Here is a 19,776-nt window from a genome sequence, read left to right as displayed (position 1 = left end):
CACTCACTTCCTCCCCTCTCACTCCACACTGCCTCGCCCGCTTCTGAGTTCAAGACAGGGCCTGATGGCTGCCTGCATTTCCCTTCCCACGTCCCTTTCTCTGTTCTGTGTTTGTGACCTAACCTCCACAGCCTGTGTCTTTTCTGTCACCTCTGGCCATCCTCACGGTCGCCCCATGATGTCTGCGCACATGCTAGTTAACACTGTTGTGGAGGTTGCTTTGTTTTCCTATTTGGTAGCTCTTCCTTAAAGATAGACATTTTTGATAGCTCTTGACAATCTGTGCTTTAAATATTAGCATATTATTTGTTTAAATATTGGTATGTATTAGTGATTTTTTTTTTTAAATTTACTGCCCAGATATCTATCTTCCTTCCTCCCACCCCCTCTCTTCTCTTTCCTCTCTCCTCCCTCCCGGATGTCTGTCTTCCTTCCTCCCACCCCTCTCTTCTCCTTCCTCTCTCCTCCCTCCCTCCCTTGCCCCTTTCTCTTTCTTGTATGGTGATGGTGTTGACTCCAGGAGTCACATGTGTTAAATAAGTGCTCTACCACCAAGCTGTATCCCCACCTCTCTTTCTTTTTTAACATTTTCAATGATTTGTTTATTCTTACTTTATGTACACTGGTGTTTTGCTTGCATGTATGTTTGTATGAAGGTGTCAGATCCCCTGGAACTAGAGTTACAGACAGTTGGGAGCTGCCATGTGGGTGCTGGGAATTGAACCCAGGTCCTCTGGGAGAGCAGCCAGGGGTCTCATCCCCTGAGCCATCTATCCAGCCCCCACTCTTTCTTTTTGAGACATTATTTTACTAAGATACCCAGGCTGACCTTCAGCTTCCACTCCCCCTGCCTCAAGTCACTAGGCTCCACTTGCCCAGATGTATTTCTTATGTTCTAGATTATTTAGAAGGGTAACCTTGGGACTTAAAAAGAATGAGTGTAAATACACCTAGTTTTTAAAGATAGGATCATTTCTAAGCCAGTGTGAAGTGTGAAATTGAGTCTTGGCTTCCTCACTAAATGATTTAGACAGCAGTCTCCAACCTTGTCAGGATCTCCGCCCTGCTCGTGATTGGCACCATGTCAGAAGCATTGGGAATGGAGCATTTTCAAATAGCTATCCCATGCCCAATACTTAGTAAGATCTGATTTAAAACAGTAGGCTACAGAGCATAACAGAAATAGTGAACTTTTATTTTTCACTAGTGCATGAGTACTAAAGTACTAAATGCAGACTATCCAATGAGTTTATCTTTTTAGATGTTAGAGAGACACAAAGATATGACGGTAAGTGTTCAAAGAGATGGGCATGCTAGTTGCTCCCTTTGATTGTTTCACGTTGTGCTCATGTGTCTGATCATCACGCTATGCCCCATAGACATTTAAAGTTTAAGATAGAATATTGATAAGTAATAACTGTTCTGTAATTATTACCTTCCATCTGAGAAGTATGAATAACATTCGTGGATTTCCATAAACAAAGATTTTAATATTTAGTAATAACTTTAAATTTTCCATTGTATGTAGAGAAACGTCTTCAGGGTTAACATAATGCTGCTCATATAAAAATTTACCAGGAGACTCAGAACTAAAGCTCAGTAAACTCTTTGCCTTTGGCTGAGCTTCACGCGGTGGCTTCCAGCACTGGTTGACACCTGCATGGTGAGAGATGAAACTCACGTCCTCCTGGAGGTTTAATCCAGGATCTCAGTCACAGCAGCCTCACAGGGTGGATCAGCTGAGCAGCGCTACTGCATTGGGGTGTATGCTAGAAGCTGCGTTCAGTGTGGCTTAGCATGGTCCTTGCTCAGGTGCCCATTAGTGTGCCTTTTTATAGCAATGCTCTGTCTTGACTCCTAGTCTCCCAGTATTAATATAAGCAAGGCTCTCAGCATTTTAAAAATAGATTCTGGTTAGTTTGGGATTTGGTTTTCCACTGAAATAGCTCTGTGTGCGGAGTCAAAAGTTTTGCCTTTTGCTCCATTTTCTGCTGATTCCTTTCACATACCATCTTTCTGGGTGTACAGTTCTCTAATGTGTGAAGTAAGAAATTGTGGAACTCCTCAGATCCCCATTGTTTTAATAGTGTAGGTTCAATGAGAGCTGTTGCTCATTTACTTTTTTTTTTTTTTTTTTTTTTTTTGGTTTTTCGAGACAGGGTTTCTCTGTGTAGCTTTGCGCCTTTCCTGGGACTCACTTGGTAGCTCAGGCTGGCCTTGAACTCACAGAGATCCATCTGGCTCTGCCTCCCGAGTGCTGGGATTAAAGGCGTGCGCCACCACCCCCGGCTCTCATTTACTTTTTAAACAGATGTATTATTTATGTGTGTGTGCCTGAGTGTATGTTTACCACATATATGCAAGTGCTTAGAGAGGCAGAAGAGGGTATTGGAGTCCCTGGAACTGGTGTTACAGATGGTTGTGCGCCACCATGTGGGTGCTGGGAACCGAACCTAGGTCCTCTGTAAGAGCAGCCAATGCTCTAACTGTTGAGCCATCTCTTCAGCTCCCACTCACTTTTAATAATAAACATTGAACAGAAGGTCCTGAACACCTCCACTTGACAGGCACTATTAGGTGCTGGGATATGAACTGAACAAGACCTAGTGTGTGCCCTTGACCAGTTGTAATGAGACAGGAAGTAAGTAATTTGGTGTGATGAATAGATAGGTAGCTGGTAGCAGGGTGATCATAGGCTGTAAGGGAAGTTAGTTTCCATTGGGGTTCTACTAAGTAAGACTTCTCTGGAAGAAGGAGCTAAATAGACATGTATAAGTTGACTGGGCAAAGGAGGTAGGGGAAGAGAAGGCTTTTTCTGTTGGGGACTCAGAGGCCTGAAGGCCACAGTAGGTTACATTATTGCGGAAGTGTTAATTCAATGCTTTGAGGTAAGAGGAAGGGACTTGGGAAGAGACAAGGGTGGGCCATTGTATGAATAGCTGTGTATCTCTAAGTTGAGTTTAGGTTGGTTAGAGGAGCCGTAGAAGGGTTTAAAACCAAAAATAAGCATCCTTGGGGTAGGAGACAGAGGGATTGGTGGAGCCTGGAAGGTAGTTGGTTACACTGGGCCAGCAGCAGATGGTGGTTTCCAAAGAAACAGGGAGAGAAGTAGAACAAGCAGCAGGAAGAGATCTGTAGTACCAGCTGCAGAACATGGGTCATGTTCGGGTGTCTGAGGACAAGCAGTGGCTGTGTGCATTAGACAGTCACTGTGAGCTGCTCTGCAGGTTGGGAAGAGTGCTGAGGACTGGTGCTACGATCTGAAGACCTGTAGTGTGTGGATGGTGTTAAAGCCACTGGAGTTTGCCTGAGGAGAGAGGGGCACAATTCTCAAAGGCGAGAATGTGCTCCCGTGGGGGGCACACGGTAGATGCTAGTTGGATCAGTATCCGTGAAAGAAGAATACAATGTGAAGTCTGAATTTCTCCCAGATTCAGCACACTGAAGAAATTTACTCTTAGCTCTACCTGCTAACCGGACTGTCCATTTTTTGCAGGCATCTCAGAGTTTGCTACCTCTCCAGAAAAAGTCAGCGATTACATTTCTCCACTTCTGAACTTTGCTGCAGAACATGTGCCACGGGCAAAACACAAAGAGACGCCTCTCTACATTCTCTGCACAGCTGGAATGAGAGTCCTTCCTGAAAGGTGATCTTCCACAGCCTGGAGGGGGGCCCTTGGGAGGGGCAGCTTGCTGCTCTCTTCTCTGTCACTGTTCCCATCTTGAGTCTGGACTAGTCTCAGAGCTATTCTCTTAAACAGACCTCACCAAGGAGCTTTTAATCTACTTACTTGTGACTAAAATTATAAGGGTCACTTTGCAGGGGTTGGGGACAGAGTCTCATGGAGCAAGTCTTTCTCTGTGCTACCAGCCAGCTCCCAAATAATGACACGGAGATTTCTTATTAATTATGAAAGCCCAGCCTATAGCTTAGGCTTGTTCCTAACAAGCTCTTATCATTTAAATCCTATCATTTCTATTAATCTGTGTTCTCTCACGTGGTGTTACCTCTCTTCCACCTTGTACCTCCGGTTTCCTCTCTGTGTCTCCTGCATGCCTAGATTCCTGCTCCTCTTCCTTTCTCTCCCAGGACCCTGCCTACACCTCCTGCCTAGCTATTGGATGTTCTGCTTTTTATTACAATAATCATAGCAATACACCTTCACACAGTGTACAAATACTCTACCACAGTCTTATGTCCCAAGTTGGCCCAAACTGAATATTTTTCAATCCCTCTACCTATCTCCACTTCCTGAGTGCTGGGATTATGAGTTTACACCACCATGCCTAGTTTATGCAGTGCTGGGGATGGAACTCGGGGCCTGGTGCATGCTGGACAAGGACTACCCAGTGAGCCAAAAATCACATCATTCACATAACTTTTTCATGTGGAAAGAACATTCCTGAGATAAGCAATCTTTTCAATGAATCACTGTAGTTTTACAGTTTACTGTTTCATGTAGGATATAACAGAGCCACAAGGGTTTTGTTTTTGTTTTTAAAACAAAATCAAGCATATAATTTTGACATGTAAATTTTGGGGTTGCCTTGAAAGCCAGCAGAAAGCTATCCTGGAGGACCTCCTGACTGACATCCCAGTGCACTTTGACTTCCTGTTTTCTGACTCCCACGCTGAAGTCATCTCAGGGAAACAAGAAGGTTGGTACCAGACCTCCCCACTGTGCATTGTATTGGATCACTGGAGACCAGAGCCTTGAAATACTCTTAATGACTGAATTCATGTCCTATATGGCTGATCTTTATTATAGAACCCTAAAGCTGTTAAACATACCTCACCAGTTCTTAGCACATTTAGGGACTGTATTTTGAACAGAGGATAGAGGAAGTCTGTATCCCTTGCCTGGCTAATAAAGACTTACTTCTAGCAAGGAGGAATTCTTGCCTTTGATAAATGGAGAAAATATTAGTTCTGTTTCAGAGAAATTATTCCACTTGAGTAGGAAATGACCAGTCAGTGAAATGGTTTGCTAGAAGCAGAGACCCACAAGTATGGTATCTATTCCTATGTCACTCACCATTCCAGCAGGTGTTCCCTATGGAAAGGCATCAGGAAAGTCAGAATTAGGCTGATCATCATAAGCGCCTTACAGAGAAGGCCCTCAGAATTGTAAGAGGTCACTTTTGGCACCCAAAGGAAGATAGAGAAAAAATATCCTGGGAGTGTGAAAGAAAAAGGCCTCTTTCCCTCCCCGTGCCCAGCTAGGAATGGTTCTAAGTGAAACCTTTGGGAGGAGAGTAGAGGAAGTTACCTGAGTAGGTGGAGGAAGCATGGTCCAACTAAAAGACATGATCAATATTGCTGCAGGTGGGAAGGGGTGCCACTGTGGACCGATGTGGGTTTTCACTTGGCTGGATCGTGGCTCTGTGGAAGGGTGATGGTGATGTTAAGAGCTGGATACATCTTGAATTATCAGCCTGTCACTTTGTACTGTCACTTTGTGGACCATCCCAACAAGATAGGATACAGGAGGTTGCCATGGAAGACTGATTAGCTTGTCACCTCCACTGCATAATGACACAAGTCAAGGTGGCTATGGAAAGGGATAAAGATAGGCTGTAGGGAATGTTGACATGTATAGGCTAAGATAGGCTGTGTGGGTGAGAAAGATGCAGGAAAGATTAGGGGAAGTTAGTGTGGAGTCCCTGTAGAAGTTATATTTTCAACAGATATAGCTGATCTAAAGTATTAAAATTGAGAGTTCTTATAAACCACTAGGAGAAGACAGAACATCAGTAGAAATGTGTTATTTGGTGAGTCTGTCTCAGACTGTGAGGAGTTAAAATAAGTGAGAAGCTTGCACAGACCAACTTGATTTTTCTTAATTTTGCTCTGCGATGTCTAGGTGTGTATGCTTGGATCGGCATTAATTTTGTCCTTGGACGGTTTGAGCATATTGAAGAGGGTAAGTGCCATGTTTCCACTAGTGTTCTGGTTGGAAGTCACAACCATAGTTTATGGTCAAGGGCAGAAAAGGGGCTAAGTGCTGTGAGACGGCTGAGTGTGTGGGGCTGGGCGAGCAGAGCTGCTGTCTGAACTACGGTTGAGCTCACCGGGAGGCGTGGACTGAGTGGTCTTCAAAGCAGAGCGTGCCTCCCGAGGAGGCGTCTGCTGAATGGACACTTCTTTCTCCAGATGACGAGGCGGTTGTGGAAGTCAACATTCCCGGTAGTGAGAGCAGTGAGGCCATCGTCCGGAAAAGGACAGCCGGTATTCTTGACATGGGAGGCGTGTCCACTCAGATAGCGTACGAAGTCCCCAAAACTGTAAGCTTTGCCTCCTCACAGCAGGTTATTATCTGTACAGATTGCCTTCCGTTTGCTTCTGTTTTCATTTAACATGTCTCCATCCGTTTTTGTTTTGTTTCCTGAGTCTGAACACATCCTTACTCTGCTTGCTGAGGGTCCATCTTCTCAACCCAGGAGGAAGGAGGCTGGAGAATGAGGCAGGCCTCAGCCAAGCCCATTACGTTTGTACATTGAGCCTAGCTGGTTTGTTTTCTGAACTTGGAGTTTTCTCTGGTGTATATGTCAGTTGCATGCTTGAGCTTTTGTTTATGTTATCTCTTGGGTCACTTTTAAAATTACTATAGCATCAGGTTTTTACAGTTATATAAACAGGAGAAGCATTTTTGTTCTTTACTAATTTTGAACTCTTCTCGAAAATATTGATGTTGGTACCTATTACTGCACACCTGGTTCATTCCATCTCTCCTCCATCCCTTCAGTCCTGTCAGCTGGAGTTGGCAGTCCTCAGCAGGACACCAGAGCCATTTCCATTTGTGTCCCAGAATGACCACATCTCTCATTACTGTTTATGTCCAGATGTAAATTGACACCAAAGCATGGTCTCCTGCATTGTTTCCCCCAAAGTAGGGATCATGTACCAGAAAACAATGCAAACAGTGGCCCCTACAGCATGGGGCCATTGAATGGTTGATGAGTGGCTCGGACTCTAAGTTCCCTGGTGTGTGCTCAGGAGGTGTTATCACTGTCTTTAGTAAGCTCCTTGGAAAAGTGCTTTGGAAATTCAAATATTTGAGCCTGTGTTTCCCACTTCCCATTCCAGATATGCCCCTAGAGACTCCCACTCATACTTTCTCCCTTCCTTGTAAAGTAGCAGGTGCTCACAAAGAAAGCTTAGGGAAAGTTGAAGAATAAAAATTCCCCCTGGATTCATCATCACAGAAAAAAAAAAAAAAAAGCATTGTTAGTGTTTTGGTGAAGTTTTTCCATTATTTTTATTCCTGTTATAATTTCAAAATGTGATTGTTATGCTTTTACCTTTTTATGATTTTGTGCCTTTTATTTACAGTTCATAGTGTATCCCTCTATAAAGTATTGGTTACTGCCTTTAACTTAACCCTCCCTTAATGTTAAGTACTCAGACGCCATTCTTTTTAGATTTGTGGATGGATGGGTAGGTGGGTGGATGGATGGATGGATGGATGGATGGATGGATGGATGGATAGATAGATAGATATGTATCTTTGTGTATATATGCATCAAGACTTTCCCGTGTTTGGGTCTATTTGGGTCTATTTCCACAGCAGGGGGTACCATAAATAGACTTATGGGTCAGAGGAAAGGAACTATAGTACTGACTTCCTTTTCAGGAAGTCCTGACCCCAACCAGTACAGCATCTGTAATTCCCCTAGTTACATCAGCATACTGAGTTGTGAAAGCGCTCTCTAGAGCATCCTTGGACAGTAGAGCAGAATCTGCTGCTCTTAGATGTAACTCTTCTTAGACCCTTCTTTTTTAACTGGAGCTAAAGTTGTTTTAAAATACTAAAATGTGTTGTCCTTGTGCCTACAGGAGGAAGTAGCTAAAAACTTGTTAGCTGAATTCAATTTGGGGTGTGATGTCCACCAGACTGAGCACGTGTACCGAGTCTACGTGGCCACATTTCTTGGGTTCGGTGGTAATGCTGCTCGGCAGAGATATGAAGACAGACTATTTGCCAGCACGTTTCAGAAAAACAGGTACAGCACCTGCTGCTCCTCAGCATCTGCTGCAGGCCCAGCTCAGTCCTCATCAAAACTAGACCAGGACAAATGTCTTCTGTTAGCTGCCATGGTGCTGGAAGAACTGAGAGGCCCTTGGGGTCCTGCCACCAGCCCCTGTCCCACAGCTGTGTGCTTACATAGTCCCTCTCTCTCTGTACCTCTGCCTGATCTTTGCAGGCATGTACCATCACACCCAGCTTAAGTATATATATTGTTCTTGGTTTTTTGCTTTTGTTTTTTGAGACATGGTTGAGACATGTTTGAGCCCTGGCTGTCCTGGAACTTGCTTTATAGACCAGACTGGCCTCGAACTCATAGAGATCCTTCTGCTTCTGCCTCCCAAGTGCTAGGATTAAAGCCTTGTGCCACCACTGCCCGGCTAAAAATATTTTAATACCACTAAAATTACTTCAAGATCATTTCTTACTCTTAACCCCGTTCACTGTGGTTCTCATCTACTGATGTACCATTGTCTATAGAATATTCCTTATTTGAGACTTTCTGAGGTCAAGGGCACCTTCTGAGTGTGAGCCTCAGGGGGCACCAGCAGGGTTGTGTCACTGAGTTTTCCCAGGCCTCTGCAATCAGCCTCAGTATCACCCAGGAACAACTAGTCTAGAGTAGTGGTGAGGTTTCTACTCTGAGTAAAGGTCATTCCTTACTCTTAACCCCTTTCACTATTTTTATGAGTGAAACTTAGGGAAAACATGAGTTTATGTGACACATTCTGGTGTAGAAAAATGTGTGAAAGAAGGGCACCAGTTTAAATTTTGTAACTTTAGCTGGGTATGATGGCACATACCTTTGATTCCACCACTTGGGAAGCAGAGGCAGGTGGATCTCTGTGAGTTTGAGGCTAGCCTGGTCTGCATGGTTTCAGGTCACTCAGGGATACATAGCAAGACCCTGTCTTTAAAAAACAGTAAGTTTAGCTGTATAGCAATTACTTATTTGAAATATGCCATCAGAACAGGGAAAAGGTTTGGAAGCAGAAGAGAAGCATCTGGCAGGTAAGACACCTTGCTCTTCCTGGCTTGTTTGTTTTGATAGAACATTTTTAAGGACAAATGCTGATTTTTAGAGCTAAGTAATAGTATGTTTCCTTGGCCAGTTTAATCCTTTCCAAAAATTTTATTAGTTGTTGTTATGTGTATGGTTTTTTGCCTGAATGCATGTCTGTACATCGTGTGTGAGGCCAGAAGAGGGCATTAGATCCCCTGGAACTGGAATTACAGATGGTTGTGAGCTGCCATGTGACTGCTGGGAATCAACCTAAGTTTTCTGGAAGAGCAACCAGTGCTCTTAACCACTGAACCATCTCTCCAACCCTGACCAATTTAGTTTTTTTTTTTTTTTTTTTTTTTGGTTTTTCAAGACAGGGTTTCTCTGTGTAGCTTTGCGCCTTTCCTGGAACTCACTTGGTAGCCCAGGCTGGCCTCAAACTCACAGAAATTCACCTGGCTCTGCCTCCTGAGTGCTGGGATTAAAGGCGTGCGCTACCACCGCCCGGCTAGTCTTAATATATCCATGAAGGCCTATTTAAAAATAAAGACCAAGTTAGAGCTACTTGGTATTAGTTTGCCCAAAATTCATGTCCATAAGTAGGAAGTAATTCTCTGATTACTTTAAAAGCTAATTGAGAAATGTTAATTATAACAGCAGTAGTCCCATGGTGCTTGCTTTTTCTTTTAAAATTATGTCTAGAACATTTTGTTATAGTTATGTTTATAATAGTCTTAAAATTTTTCAATAGAAATATAAATTTGAATCTTCCATAGACTTACTAAACACTTTCTTCTGACTCCTGAGTTTTATTAATTGGGTTTTATTATCAATTTAAAAGAAAAAAGCTTTGTATAATATGTAATATATAGTCCAGAGACACTCCTTAGCTAGATTTAGGACAACTGAAACAGTGTGAGATACACATTTAACTGCTCAGAATTCCTGATAATTATAAGCATGTTGTTAATTGAGCCTTGAAATTCATACCTATCTCTGCCACTTATAGTAGTGATTCATTTTTTTAGAGTACATCGTTTTATGGCAAAGACCTTTACTGATGACACTGAAGGACATTATGAATAACCCTCATCTGAGGAATGTACAGCTTGATTTAAAAAAAGACTGTCAGTGAATGAGAGTGACTCCAGCAGTATTCAACTCCTAATAGTCAGACCCATGAGTTCGTGGTATCCAATGTGAACATCACTTCCATTTTCAGAAGATTGCCTGAATATGCACACACAGTGGGAAGACAGGGGGTAATTTACAGGGTGTCTCTTTGGGGTGTGACGAGCCTGGTGTATCTCAGTTACAACAAGGCTAACAGTTCTTTTCACAGGATTCCTCAAAGCCTGTAGTGCAGCAAAAACAGCTACTACCTACTGCCATCTAGGCCAATAGTTGATTAGTAACAACAATAATAATACCCAGTGCCGTCTAGGCCAATGGTTGACTAATAACAACTACAATAATAATGCCTACTGCCATCGAGGCCAATAGTTGATTAATAACAACAACAATAGTAATAACTACTGCCGTCTAGGTTGGTAGTTGATGGATGGTAATGATGATGAGCGTGGTAAAATCAGATGAAGAGACTCAAGCCCTACACATTGTGTTCTCACTCCCGTATTCATTGGGTGGTCTTTGGCTATGAATTACTGTCTTCCTGGACTCCCCATCTCCTCCTACACACACTGCATCTTCATTGAGCTGTTAGCTTGGCTTTAAAGAATACCAGCAAGGTAATGACATTTTGTCAAGCATTTTGGTACCACCTCCTTCTAGAATTTACTTTTCCCCAGTTTTCTAATCTTCTGTGTGTAGTCTGACAATAGCTTTCTAGCAGTGTGTATGTATCTTGTTTTTCTGAAACATCCAACCTGATTTTCCTGGACCAGTTATTTCTTTTCACAGTCACTCTACACCCAGCTCTATACAGTTGAAGTCAAGCAGTAGTGGCAGAGTGGGGGTGTGGGCCACATGGTTGCTGGGTCCTCCGCAGACATCCTGTCAGATGGTACTGAGGGGAATCAAAAGCGTCGGGTCAGGCCCTGAGATGGTTCTGTGGCGAAAGGAACTTGCTGCTCAGGCCTGATGACTTGAGTTTAATTTTTGAGACCCACATGTAGAAGGAGACAACCCACTTCTAAAAGTTGTTCTCTGATCTCCACACACACGTTGTGTGCATACACATGCATACCCACAATAAGTAAATGAGAGTCAGGTCATGGCTTGTTTACTTAGACTCAGCAACACCTGTGTATGTCACTGTGGATCTCCTCCAGAGGGTTGGGGGACCATTTTCCTAACTTGGTTTGGAACCCTTTGTGTTCCCACACACAGTTCTGTGGACCCATGTTAGGTCCTGGGTCCTAACAGTGGCTTGCAGCCTCTTGTCCAAAGCACAGTGTAGCAGAGGTCTCGTGGTAAATGGTTCTTTGTGCCACAGGCTCCTGGGTAAACAGACTGGTCTGACTCCCGATGCTCCATTCCTGGACCCTTGCTTGCCTCTGGACATTAAAGATGAGATCCAGCAAAATGGGCAGACCCTGTACCTTCGGGGGACAGGCGACTTTGACCTGTGTCGAGAGACCCTCCAACCTTTCATGAACAAAACCAATGAAACGCAGACTTCCCTCAATGGAGTCTACCAGCCCCCAATCCACTTCCAGAACAGTGAATTCTACGGCTTCTCCGAGTTCTACTATTGCACCGAGGATGTCTTGCGGATGGGGGGAGACTACAACGCTGCTAAGTTCACTAAAGCTGCCAAGGTAACACGCCAAGAGACCCTGATGTGTAGAGAGCGTGGGGCTGCAGGTCCTTCCCCGGTCACACCCGGAGGGAAAGGTGGTCGTAGTGCATCCTTGTGACGCCCTTTCTCTCCTGTTGTGGGGAGGGCGGTAGTCATAGAAGAAAACCTAAGCTCTACTAACCACACTGGTTACCAGGAATGTACAGACCGCAGTCTTAAATTGATTTTTGAGTGCCACTTCTCAAAATCTTCAACAGGCTCCCACCCACATAGCAGCCAAGACACTGCTGATCAGATCCCCTTGCTTTCCCATTTCGTCAGAAGTTTCCCCTGTCGTACCTCATCAGCCTGGATGGCCCTTGTCTCCCAGCCACAGCCCATTGCCCTTTGAGTTCACAGATCCGTGGATTGTCCCCTCCGTGCCGTAGGTGTTGTCTGGCTGCTGACGTTCAGTCTCAGATCTTAACCCCTGTCTTTTACCCATTGTGTTTCCTAATTCCAAACAAATCCAGTTTTCTCCTTGTCTTTCTCTCCTGTGCCATCTTAGTTAACAGTCCACCAACCATCCAGTCCCCTTCCTCCAGGCATGGCTCTTACAATAGTTTGTTTATAATGTCTGGTACATGCCCGACAGAGGCTGTCTCACTGAGTCGTGCCCCAACCCCTTTGCTTCTCTCTGTCCCTCTTTCACCCCCCCCCGCACCCCACCCCCACCCCGATATAATCAGTGATAGTTCCTCTCATGAGTATTTCTCAAGCCTGTCCCTGCTGTTCACTGTCATTGTCCTTGCCAAGCCTCTGGCTCCCGGGAGCTGCCCCTTTGGTCCTCTGTGTCTGGTTCTCTGGTGGTCATCCTGCACGCTGTCCAGGGTGTTCGGTCTGAAGCTCCCTGCACTCCCCTTGCTGTACTGTGTAAAGTCGTCTGCAGCTTCCCATGCTCAGCCCCACTGACCTTAGTCTGCCTCTCCCTCCTCCACCAGCTCAGGGTCCTCTCAGCATGACAAGCAGCCGGGAGTCCTTCCACTGTGCACCTTCCCTCGTCTGTCTGCTTCTTCATTCCTGATGTCTCCTTCCTGACCTTGCCCCAGGCTGAGCACACTCCCCTGTGTTCCCTGTCACACCATTTCTCTAAGCCCCAGCTCTGTCAGTAGAGAGCTGAGGAGAGGAGCTGTGTTGGGAGGTCAGGTGTCCTTCAGAAGGCCGTGGTGCTCAGTGGGTGTGAACAGTTAATGTGACTCCAGATCACCGTCCTCACCCAGTGCTAGGTCTGCCCCAGAGCCAGGACTCATCTGACTGGGCCAAAGGCCGTTTCCCTTTGCCAGAGTTCATTCTGGGGCCGTGATGATGGGAGAAGTAAACGGGCTGAAGAGGTCAGATCACCCTGCGTGGGCAGGATTTCCCTGGCTGGATTTCCGGGTACAGAACAAGTGCAGCGTTTACTGGTTGCCAGGGACTCGGAGTCTCATGTTGACAGTACAGACTCTCCCTCTGCTTGTGTGTTTCCTGTGCTTGTTAGGATGATGAACATGGTAAACAATTTGTGAGTAGAAAAAGTGCTTTAATACACTTTCAGGGATGATTTATTTGGGGTGGAATTTTTTTTTAGGATTACTGTGCCACGAAGTGGTCCATCTTGCGGGAGCGCTTTGACCGAGGACTGTATGCCTCTCATGCTGACCTCCATCGGCTGAAGTAAGTAGTGGACAGTCAAGTCCTGATCTACCGGTCACCCCCTCATTCACTGTCCTTCTCCACCCTGGCCTCTCTCAAATGGGACAAGTGTCGTTGCAGGTTTTCTGCCCAGTTTTGAAGTTCCTTGCCACAGGAATTCCCCTTTGTACCTGTTTGCTCACGCCCTGCCGCACATCGAGTTGTGTGAGATGCTAGCCCTCTCATTCTGTCCCCTCAGCCAGACTCCATCTCTCCTGACTCCCCAGAACACTCACCACGCTCTCCGATGAAGCCATGCTGATTTAGTTTATAAAGTTCCCTTTGGTTTAAGTCACTCAAGTGCAGTGACTGGGTCTTTTATTTATTTATTGCCATTTCCACCACTTACTTAGTCCAGTACTTTGCAAAAAAAAAAAAGCCTGTAATGAACATTTGGGATTAGGAAATATCAGAGCTGAGAAGCATCCTCCTGCCTTTTCATTTTGTTATAAAGAGGATGGAACTTGGCAGTGTTTGTTCAGTAAATGATGGAGTACCCAAGGCATGGGGAGGGTAGTGTCTCACAGTAGTGATTAAATGACCCTGTTTCAGGCTATCAGTTTTGACGGGTGAACCGTTCTATGTGTGGGGTGAACCTGAGCTGGATTTGTCACCTAGAGGCACATATGTGGCTGTTTGCTCCAAGCAGGCCTGCTGAAGGCTGGAGACAGTCTCTGCCTGGTGCATTCTGACAGGGGTGCCCATCTGACTTGTGGATGTGCTTGGCATTTATAGGTATCAGTGTTTCAAATCTGCCTGGATGTATGAGGTGTTCCACAGGGGCTTCTCCTTTCCCATCACCTACAAAAACCTGAAGACAGCCTTGCAGGTGTATGACAAGGAAGTGCAGTGGACACTGGGGGCCATCCTTTACAGGACCCGCTTTCTGCCCTTGAGGTAGGCTATGAACTTGGGAGACTCAGAAAAGATGCTTCTCTAAACCACAGTGCCTCCTGGTGACTGTCTTTTGTGGACGTGTTTTCAGAGCTGTGAGGCCAACCAGACTTCACTTGGGTCTTCCTCACCTCCCTCCCCAAGTGCTTCCTGTTTCCTCAAGCTGCCCTTCCCACAGCATACAACACTGTGGGCCATCCTGTGTCCCAGCTGTCTATTCCCTAACCCCTGCAGAAGGGTCTGTCCCGTGGTGACTCTTATGGCTTTGGGCCCCTTCCATGGGTATTATAATGTCTAGGACTGTGGAAGAAATCGTATTGAAATGCATTTCTGACACTGTTGTAGCAAACAGATTGTTGATGTCAGAGGGCATCTTGATTTACACACTGACTTGTAATGTCTGACAGCAGAACCATCGTGTCCATTCCTTCACCATGATGATGAGTGACAGCTGAGACACTGGCTATCATGTGGGCCAAAAACATCAGTCACTGCCCTCAGCACTGAAGTGTCGATTAATCCTTTTCTTTTAAGACTGTGACATTGTCTACGTAGATTCATGTCATAAGGAAATAACTGAATTCCAGTCCACAGCTGGTCAAACAGACATACAGATTTCCCATTTAAGTTCACAGAACTGGCTCAGCTGACCCACACTAAAAACTGTATTTATCTGATAGTTTTAGTTGGGTCAGCTCCAGAAATGCTGTGCAGTAGCTATTGCTGATTATACATAGTTCCATGTGCATGTGTTCGTTCCATTAACTGCCTTGTAACAGCAAAACCCTGGCCCTTACATTTATCAGTTTATAATGCCGGGGTCTTATGGACAAGCCTTCACATGTCATTGTCTTAGCACTAAGAGCATAGCGTGGGCAGCGAACTCACTTTGGGCCAACTGTCGGCTGTCCCAGCGGTAAGGAGAGCCAGGGACAGCAGCCCTGTCCTGCGCCCTTCTCACTGTCTGTCTGTCTGTCTCCATGCCCGCAGAGACATCCGGCAGGAGGTGTTCCGGGCCGGCCACGGGCACTGGCGGGGTGTGTCCTTCGTCTACAACCACTACCTGTTCTCTGGCTGCTTCTTGGTGGTCCTGCTGTCTATCCTCCTCTACCTGCTTCGGCTGCGGCGCATCCACCGCAGGGCGCCCCGGACTGGCTCTCTGTGGATAGAGGAAGGCTTGCCCTCCCAGAAGGGCCCTGGTCCCTTGTGAGCCAGTGTCAACTTGAGGACTCTACAGGAAAAGCCATTTTTGCCTCAGGGTTTCTGTGTGCTCCACGGTTTTGTGGTCCCTTTCCTTCCTGTTAAAATGAAACCCGCTGATTGTCAGCCCTCTGTCCAGAGGCATTGCCGTTTGAATGCAGCACTACTGGAGGAGTGGCAGAAGGGAATTCACTCAATTTGGGCTGCACAGTATCTGCCACACATCAGTAAGGTTTTCGGTTGTCTGTAGGCCGTGCTACGTTTTCAGTGCATGCACGGGATAGCGGGGGGCACTGGGCAGGTTTCCATCAGTGTAGATGGGACTGCAGATGGTCCTGGGACAGAAGCAAGGAGTGAGTTAGATCTTCTTTCTCCTGTCTGAAAACCTCCAACCTAGAAGAGAGGTGTCGATCTCATTTACTGTTCAGGTCTGTCCCTATCTGTGTTTTCTTGGCAGACTTAAGGAGTCAGTCATTCACAGCAAACAGCGACAGAATGTTGGCCCAGGGGGTCATCCTGAAGAGCTGTGAGTGTAAGGACTGCTGAGGAGAGCCTTGTCTGGCTGCAGCCGAAGCCCATGCCTGTAAATTAGCCATTCTTGTCCCTGGGTTTAGGACACTCTGTTGCCCTCTTACAGCAGAATTAGGGTTTTTGTTTGTATGTTCATTGGTTTTGTTTGTTTTTAAGCCAGAAAGTTTTTAAAGGTCCCTGGTTTTTAAAGGTCTGAGAACTGGAGTGTCCCCTGCAGGTACTCCAGCACTTCCAGGAAGCAAGTCTGTGCTGGCCAGCTGCTCTGGTCTCTTCCACTTTCAGGTCGGCACCCCACTGTTCAGATAGCCTCAGTGTTTTCCTCCAGGACACCTCACACACTGTTGACAGTTCTCATCGTCACCCATGGTTGATTGTTGTTGGAAATGCCACGGTAAGCCCATGCCATGGAAGAGCCTGAGTTGAAAACAAGAAATAAAGGCACGTTTTGAAAGCAAATGTGACGTTTTAAGCAGAGACCTGAGAAGACATCTGGGGGATACCTGAGGCTGGTGGGGGGTTCGTTCATTTGTTTGTTTTTATGCGTTTAGTTTGGTGGCGCACGCCTTTAATCCCAGCACTTGGGAGGCAGAGCCAGGCGGATCTCTGTGAGTTCGAGGCCAGCCTGGACTACCAAGTGAGTTCCAGGAAAGGTGCAAAGCTACACAGAGAAACCCTGTCTCGAAAAACCAAAAAAAAAAAAAAAAAAAAAAAAAAAAAAGAAATCCCCTGTCCGTGGGGGTTTGTTTTTCAAAGGCTTTGGTTTTGGTGGTTGTGTGGTGGTGGTGGTGGTGGAGGTGGAGGTGGAGGTGGAGGTGGTGGAGGTGGTGGTGGTGGTGGTGGTGGTGGTGGTGGTGGTGGTGGTAGTGGTACATGTATTTCCTAGCTCTACAACACTTAAGTTGAAGTAGCTGATAGCAAGTGGCTATTTTGAGGACCTTCAGCTGTTTATTTAAAACTCTGAGATTCTAGAAGAATGGTGATTCCGAAGTCCTGTTACCTTTAGAGAAAAGGTGTGGTTTATGCTGCATTGACCACTTAAAAGACTTCAAATTTATGAAGGAAATGCAGAGCCCCTATCTCTTCAAAGTGACTATTCTAGATGAAGAACACTCGTGGAGAGGTAGAGGGCGTGGTGTTGAGCAGCCCATGTGTGGATCATGCCCCAGAGGACATATAGTGGAATGAATATTGCTGTATACTTGAGAGAGCCAGTTTCTGAAGGGCTGGCCACCAGCAGCCTCAGGCCTGCCACAACTAGCCTGTCATTGGAACTCTAGCAGTCATGCTGGCATCTTTTCCTTGAATTCCCACAGGGGTGTGCCCTGTGAACTGGCTGTGGCCTTGGTACTAAAGAGGAAGTGTGTTAGACTTTAGTCTGTATCCCTCTCCCATTGCTGGTGAGGCCTCATAATCTTTGCAATGAAAATCTATAAACGCCTTGAATTTGGGGGATTTGCCTTTAAAACCAAGGCAAGGAAAAGCCAATAAAGAGCCTTCCTCAAGACTTCCTCCCCTGCGTAGCCACTGCTGATGTAGAGGCCGCTGGTCTGGTCCTGCTCTTGAAGTTTGGGACAGAATGGAAACAAACAGGCACTCTCGGCCTGTAACAGGATCCCTGCTGCAAGGACCAACCTTACTTTCCAAAGTAACCCTCCCCCCCCCCCACCATGTTTTCTGATAACTCCCAGAGCAAGACCTAGCAAGCATTGGAAATCTGGAAGACTTTTGAGCTAAGAGTGTTATTTTCAACTTTTGAAAGGATTGCTCTAGTTGAACTTGGTGCACACTGTTAATTCATTCCTCAGGAGGCAGGGCCAGCCTGGTCTACATAGGGAGTTCCAGACAAACACGATCTTAAAAAAGAAGAGGATTGTTGTGTTTTGTTTTGTTTTGTTTTTAAATAGGAAAAAAAAAGTTAAGCAAAGTGGCACACACTTGTAATCCCAGCACAGGGAGGCTGAGGCAAAGGGATAAAGATTGCAAGGCAGCCTGGGCTACATAGATCCTATCCCCACCACCAAAACAAAGAAGTTAAAGAATGTACAACAGACTCCGCATGGCCTCAGAAGGTCCAAACTGTTTACCATGTCCTTTAGAGAAGTTTGCTGACCATTGCTGTGTGGGCTTCCTGTTACTATCACAAACCCCTGAGACTATCAGCTGACAAAGAAAAAAGATCGCCCTTATCTCGTGGCTTCAGGGTTTCCTCAGGTTCAGTCGGCCCTGTCTGGGGCTGGTGCTGAGGCAGCACACTATGGCAGGAGCACGGACTAGTGCCCGAACCACCTGCTTCTCAACTAAGAGCAGAGGGGGACGGGGCTTGGGCCCCACATGCTCCCCTTCAGCCAAGAGCGAAGATTGGGGAGAGGGGGCTGAGTACCATGCTCCCCTTCAGGGGCACACCCCTAGTGACCTGAGAATCGTCCTGCCTAAGTCCCATCTTAAAAGTTCCTCTGCCTCCCCTAACACTGAGCCAGGGACCAGCCTCTGACCCAGGAGCCTTTGGGGACATTGCAGACTCAACCTGGTGGCACTCAGCCTGCTCCTACAAGTGAGCTGCAGCATTGGAACTCAGTGAGCTACTGGTCAGTTCCCACATGGGAAGTGACCACATCAGTCTTAAAATACCTGCTTAGATACATTTCACTTCTTTGCATTAGATTATTCCAAGGTTCACTTTCGTCAAATCAGGAAACCTACTCTTCCCAAAATTTAAGAGCAACCAAAAACAGCTCTTTAGGAAGCTCATGTGGCCCTGAGGGGTTTCTGAGTCAGAGCAATCCCGGCTCAGAGGTGGCCTGCAACTTCTCAAGGCTGTTTGTTGATACCATGCAGAAGGCCACCCAGTGCTTCTCTGAAGATGGCGTGAGTGAGAGGCAGCCAAGGATAAAGCTGCTTTGGGATAAGGATTCCTGTCACTTAGTAGCTGTCCAGGAAGCCAGTGAGCTGTGCATCCGAGGTAGAAAGCAGAAGACACTGGTCTGGGAATTTGCTAGAAAGCTTTGTCAAATTCTTCCTGAATACCTGACAGAAAGACCCAGTAGTAAATGCACACTTCCCGTAGCCTCTTTCCAGATGGGTTTTAAACCACTCTGGCGTGTTCTCAAATTTCAGGCACTTCACAGGAAAAGGCAAACAGAACTGCACTCTCCGGGCTCTGCACATTTTAGCTCTAAACCTCTGGCTTTAGCTGGGCTTCTGCCTCAGGCATAGGTGATGGAGAAGCTGGTGGCATAAGGCGAGGGTCATAGGTCTCAGCCTGACCACCCTGAAGGTCGGTCACACTTCACTGATACCCAACCCTGTGCACCATAGTGTAACCAACCCTTGAACAGACAATTCATTTTAACCTAGGCCAACATAGAACAGTGTTCCTTATCAGAAGCATGGATCAGCAAGGAACCTATATATATATTTATGCTTGCCAAGCTTTAACAAGAATATCACCTCCATCTTTGAGTCCTGTGTGATAATGTGCAGTACAGCAAAACTACCTTTACATAAATCACTCATTTATTTCAGTGCTCCATATTCTCCAGTGCTGAATATCCCCCTAAGTCAGTGGTTCTCAACCTTCCCGAATCTGCGACTACAGTTTCTCATGGTGTGCTGACCCCAACCATAAAATTATTAATAACACTAATTTTGCT

The 19,776-nt window shown here is 45.9% G+C and overlaps 1 protein-coding gene across 6 annotated transcripts in view; it reads left to right on the top strand.

Annotated features, from left to right (window-relative positions):
- Positions 1–16,582, top strand: part of Entpd4 (ectonucleoside triphosphate diphosphohydrolase 4) — a 28,254-nt gene extending 11,672 nt beyond the window's left edge. For 5 of the 6 annotated variants that reach the window (XM_059273394.1, XM_059273395.1, XM_059273398.1 and 2 more), the window contains 9 exons: positions 3,497–3,647; positions 4,556–4,659; positions 5,865–5,924; positions 6,155–6,309; positions 7,838–8,004; positions 11,486–11,810; positions 13,398–13,483; positions 14,237–14,398; positions 15,386–16,582. In XM_059273394.1, coding sequence (XP_059129377.1) covers positions 3,497–3,647; positions 4,556–4,659; positions 5,865–5,924; positions 6,155–6,309; positions 7,838–8,004; positions 11,486–11,810; positions 13,398–13,483; positions 14,237–14,398; positions 15,386–15,605 — 1,430 coding nt within the window. In that variant the 3' untranslated portion in view covers positions 15,606–16,582. The remainder of the gene's footprint in view (positions 1–3,496; positions 3,648–4,555; positions 4,660–5,864; positions 5,925–6,154; positions 6,310–7,837; positions 8,005–11,485; positions 11,811–13,397; positions 13,484–14,236; positions 14,399–15,385) is intronic. The other variant, XM_059273400.1, reaches the window with a different exon arrangement.
- The last annotated feature ends 3,194 nt before the right edge of the window (positions 16,583–19,776 follow it).

Source organism: Peromyscus eremicus, chromosome 9 (genome assembly GCF_949786415.1).
Source record: "Peromyscus eremicus chromosome 9, PerEre_H2_v1, whole genome shotgun sequence".
NCBI classification, from domain to species: Eukaryota; Metazoa; Chordata; class Mammalia; order Rodentia; family Cricetidae; genus Peromyscus; species Peromyscus eremicus.
This window is presented reverse-complemented; position numbering and strand designations above follow the sequence as displayed.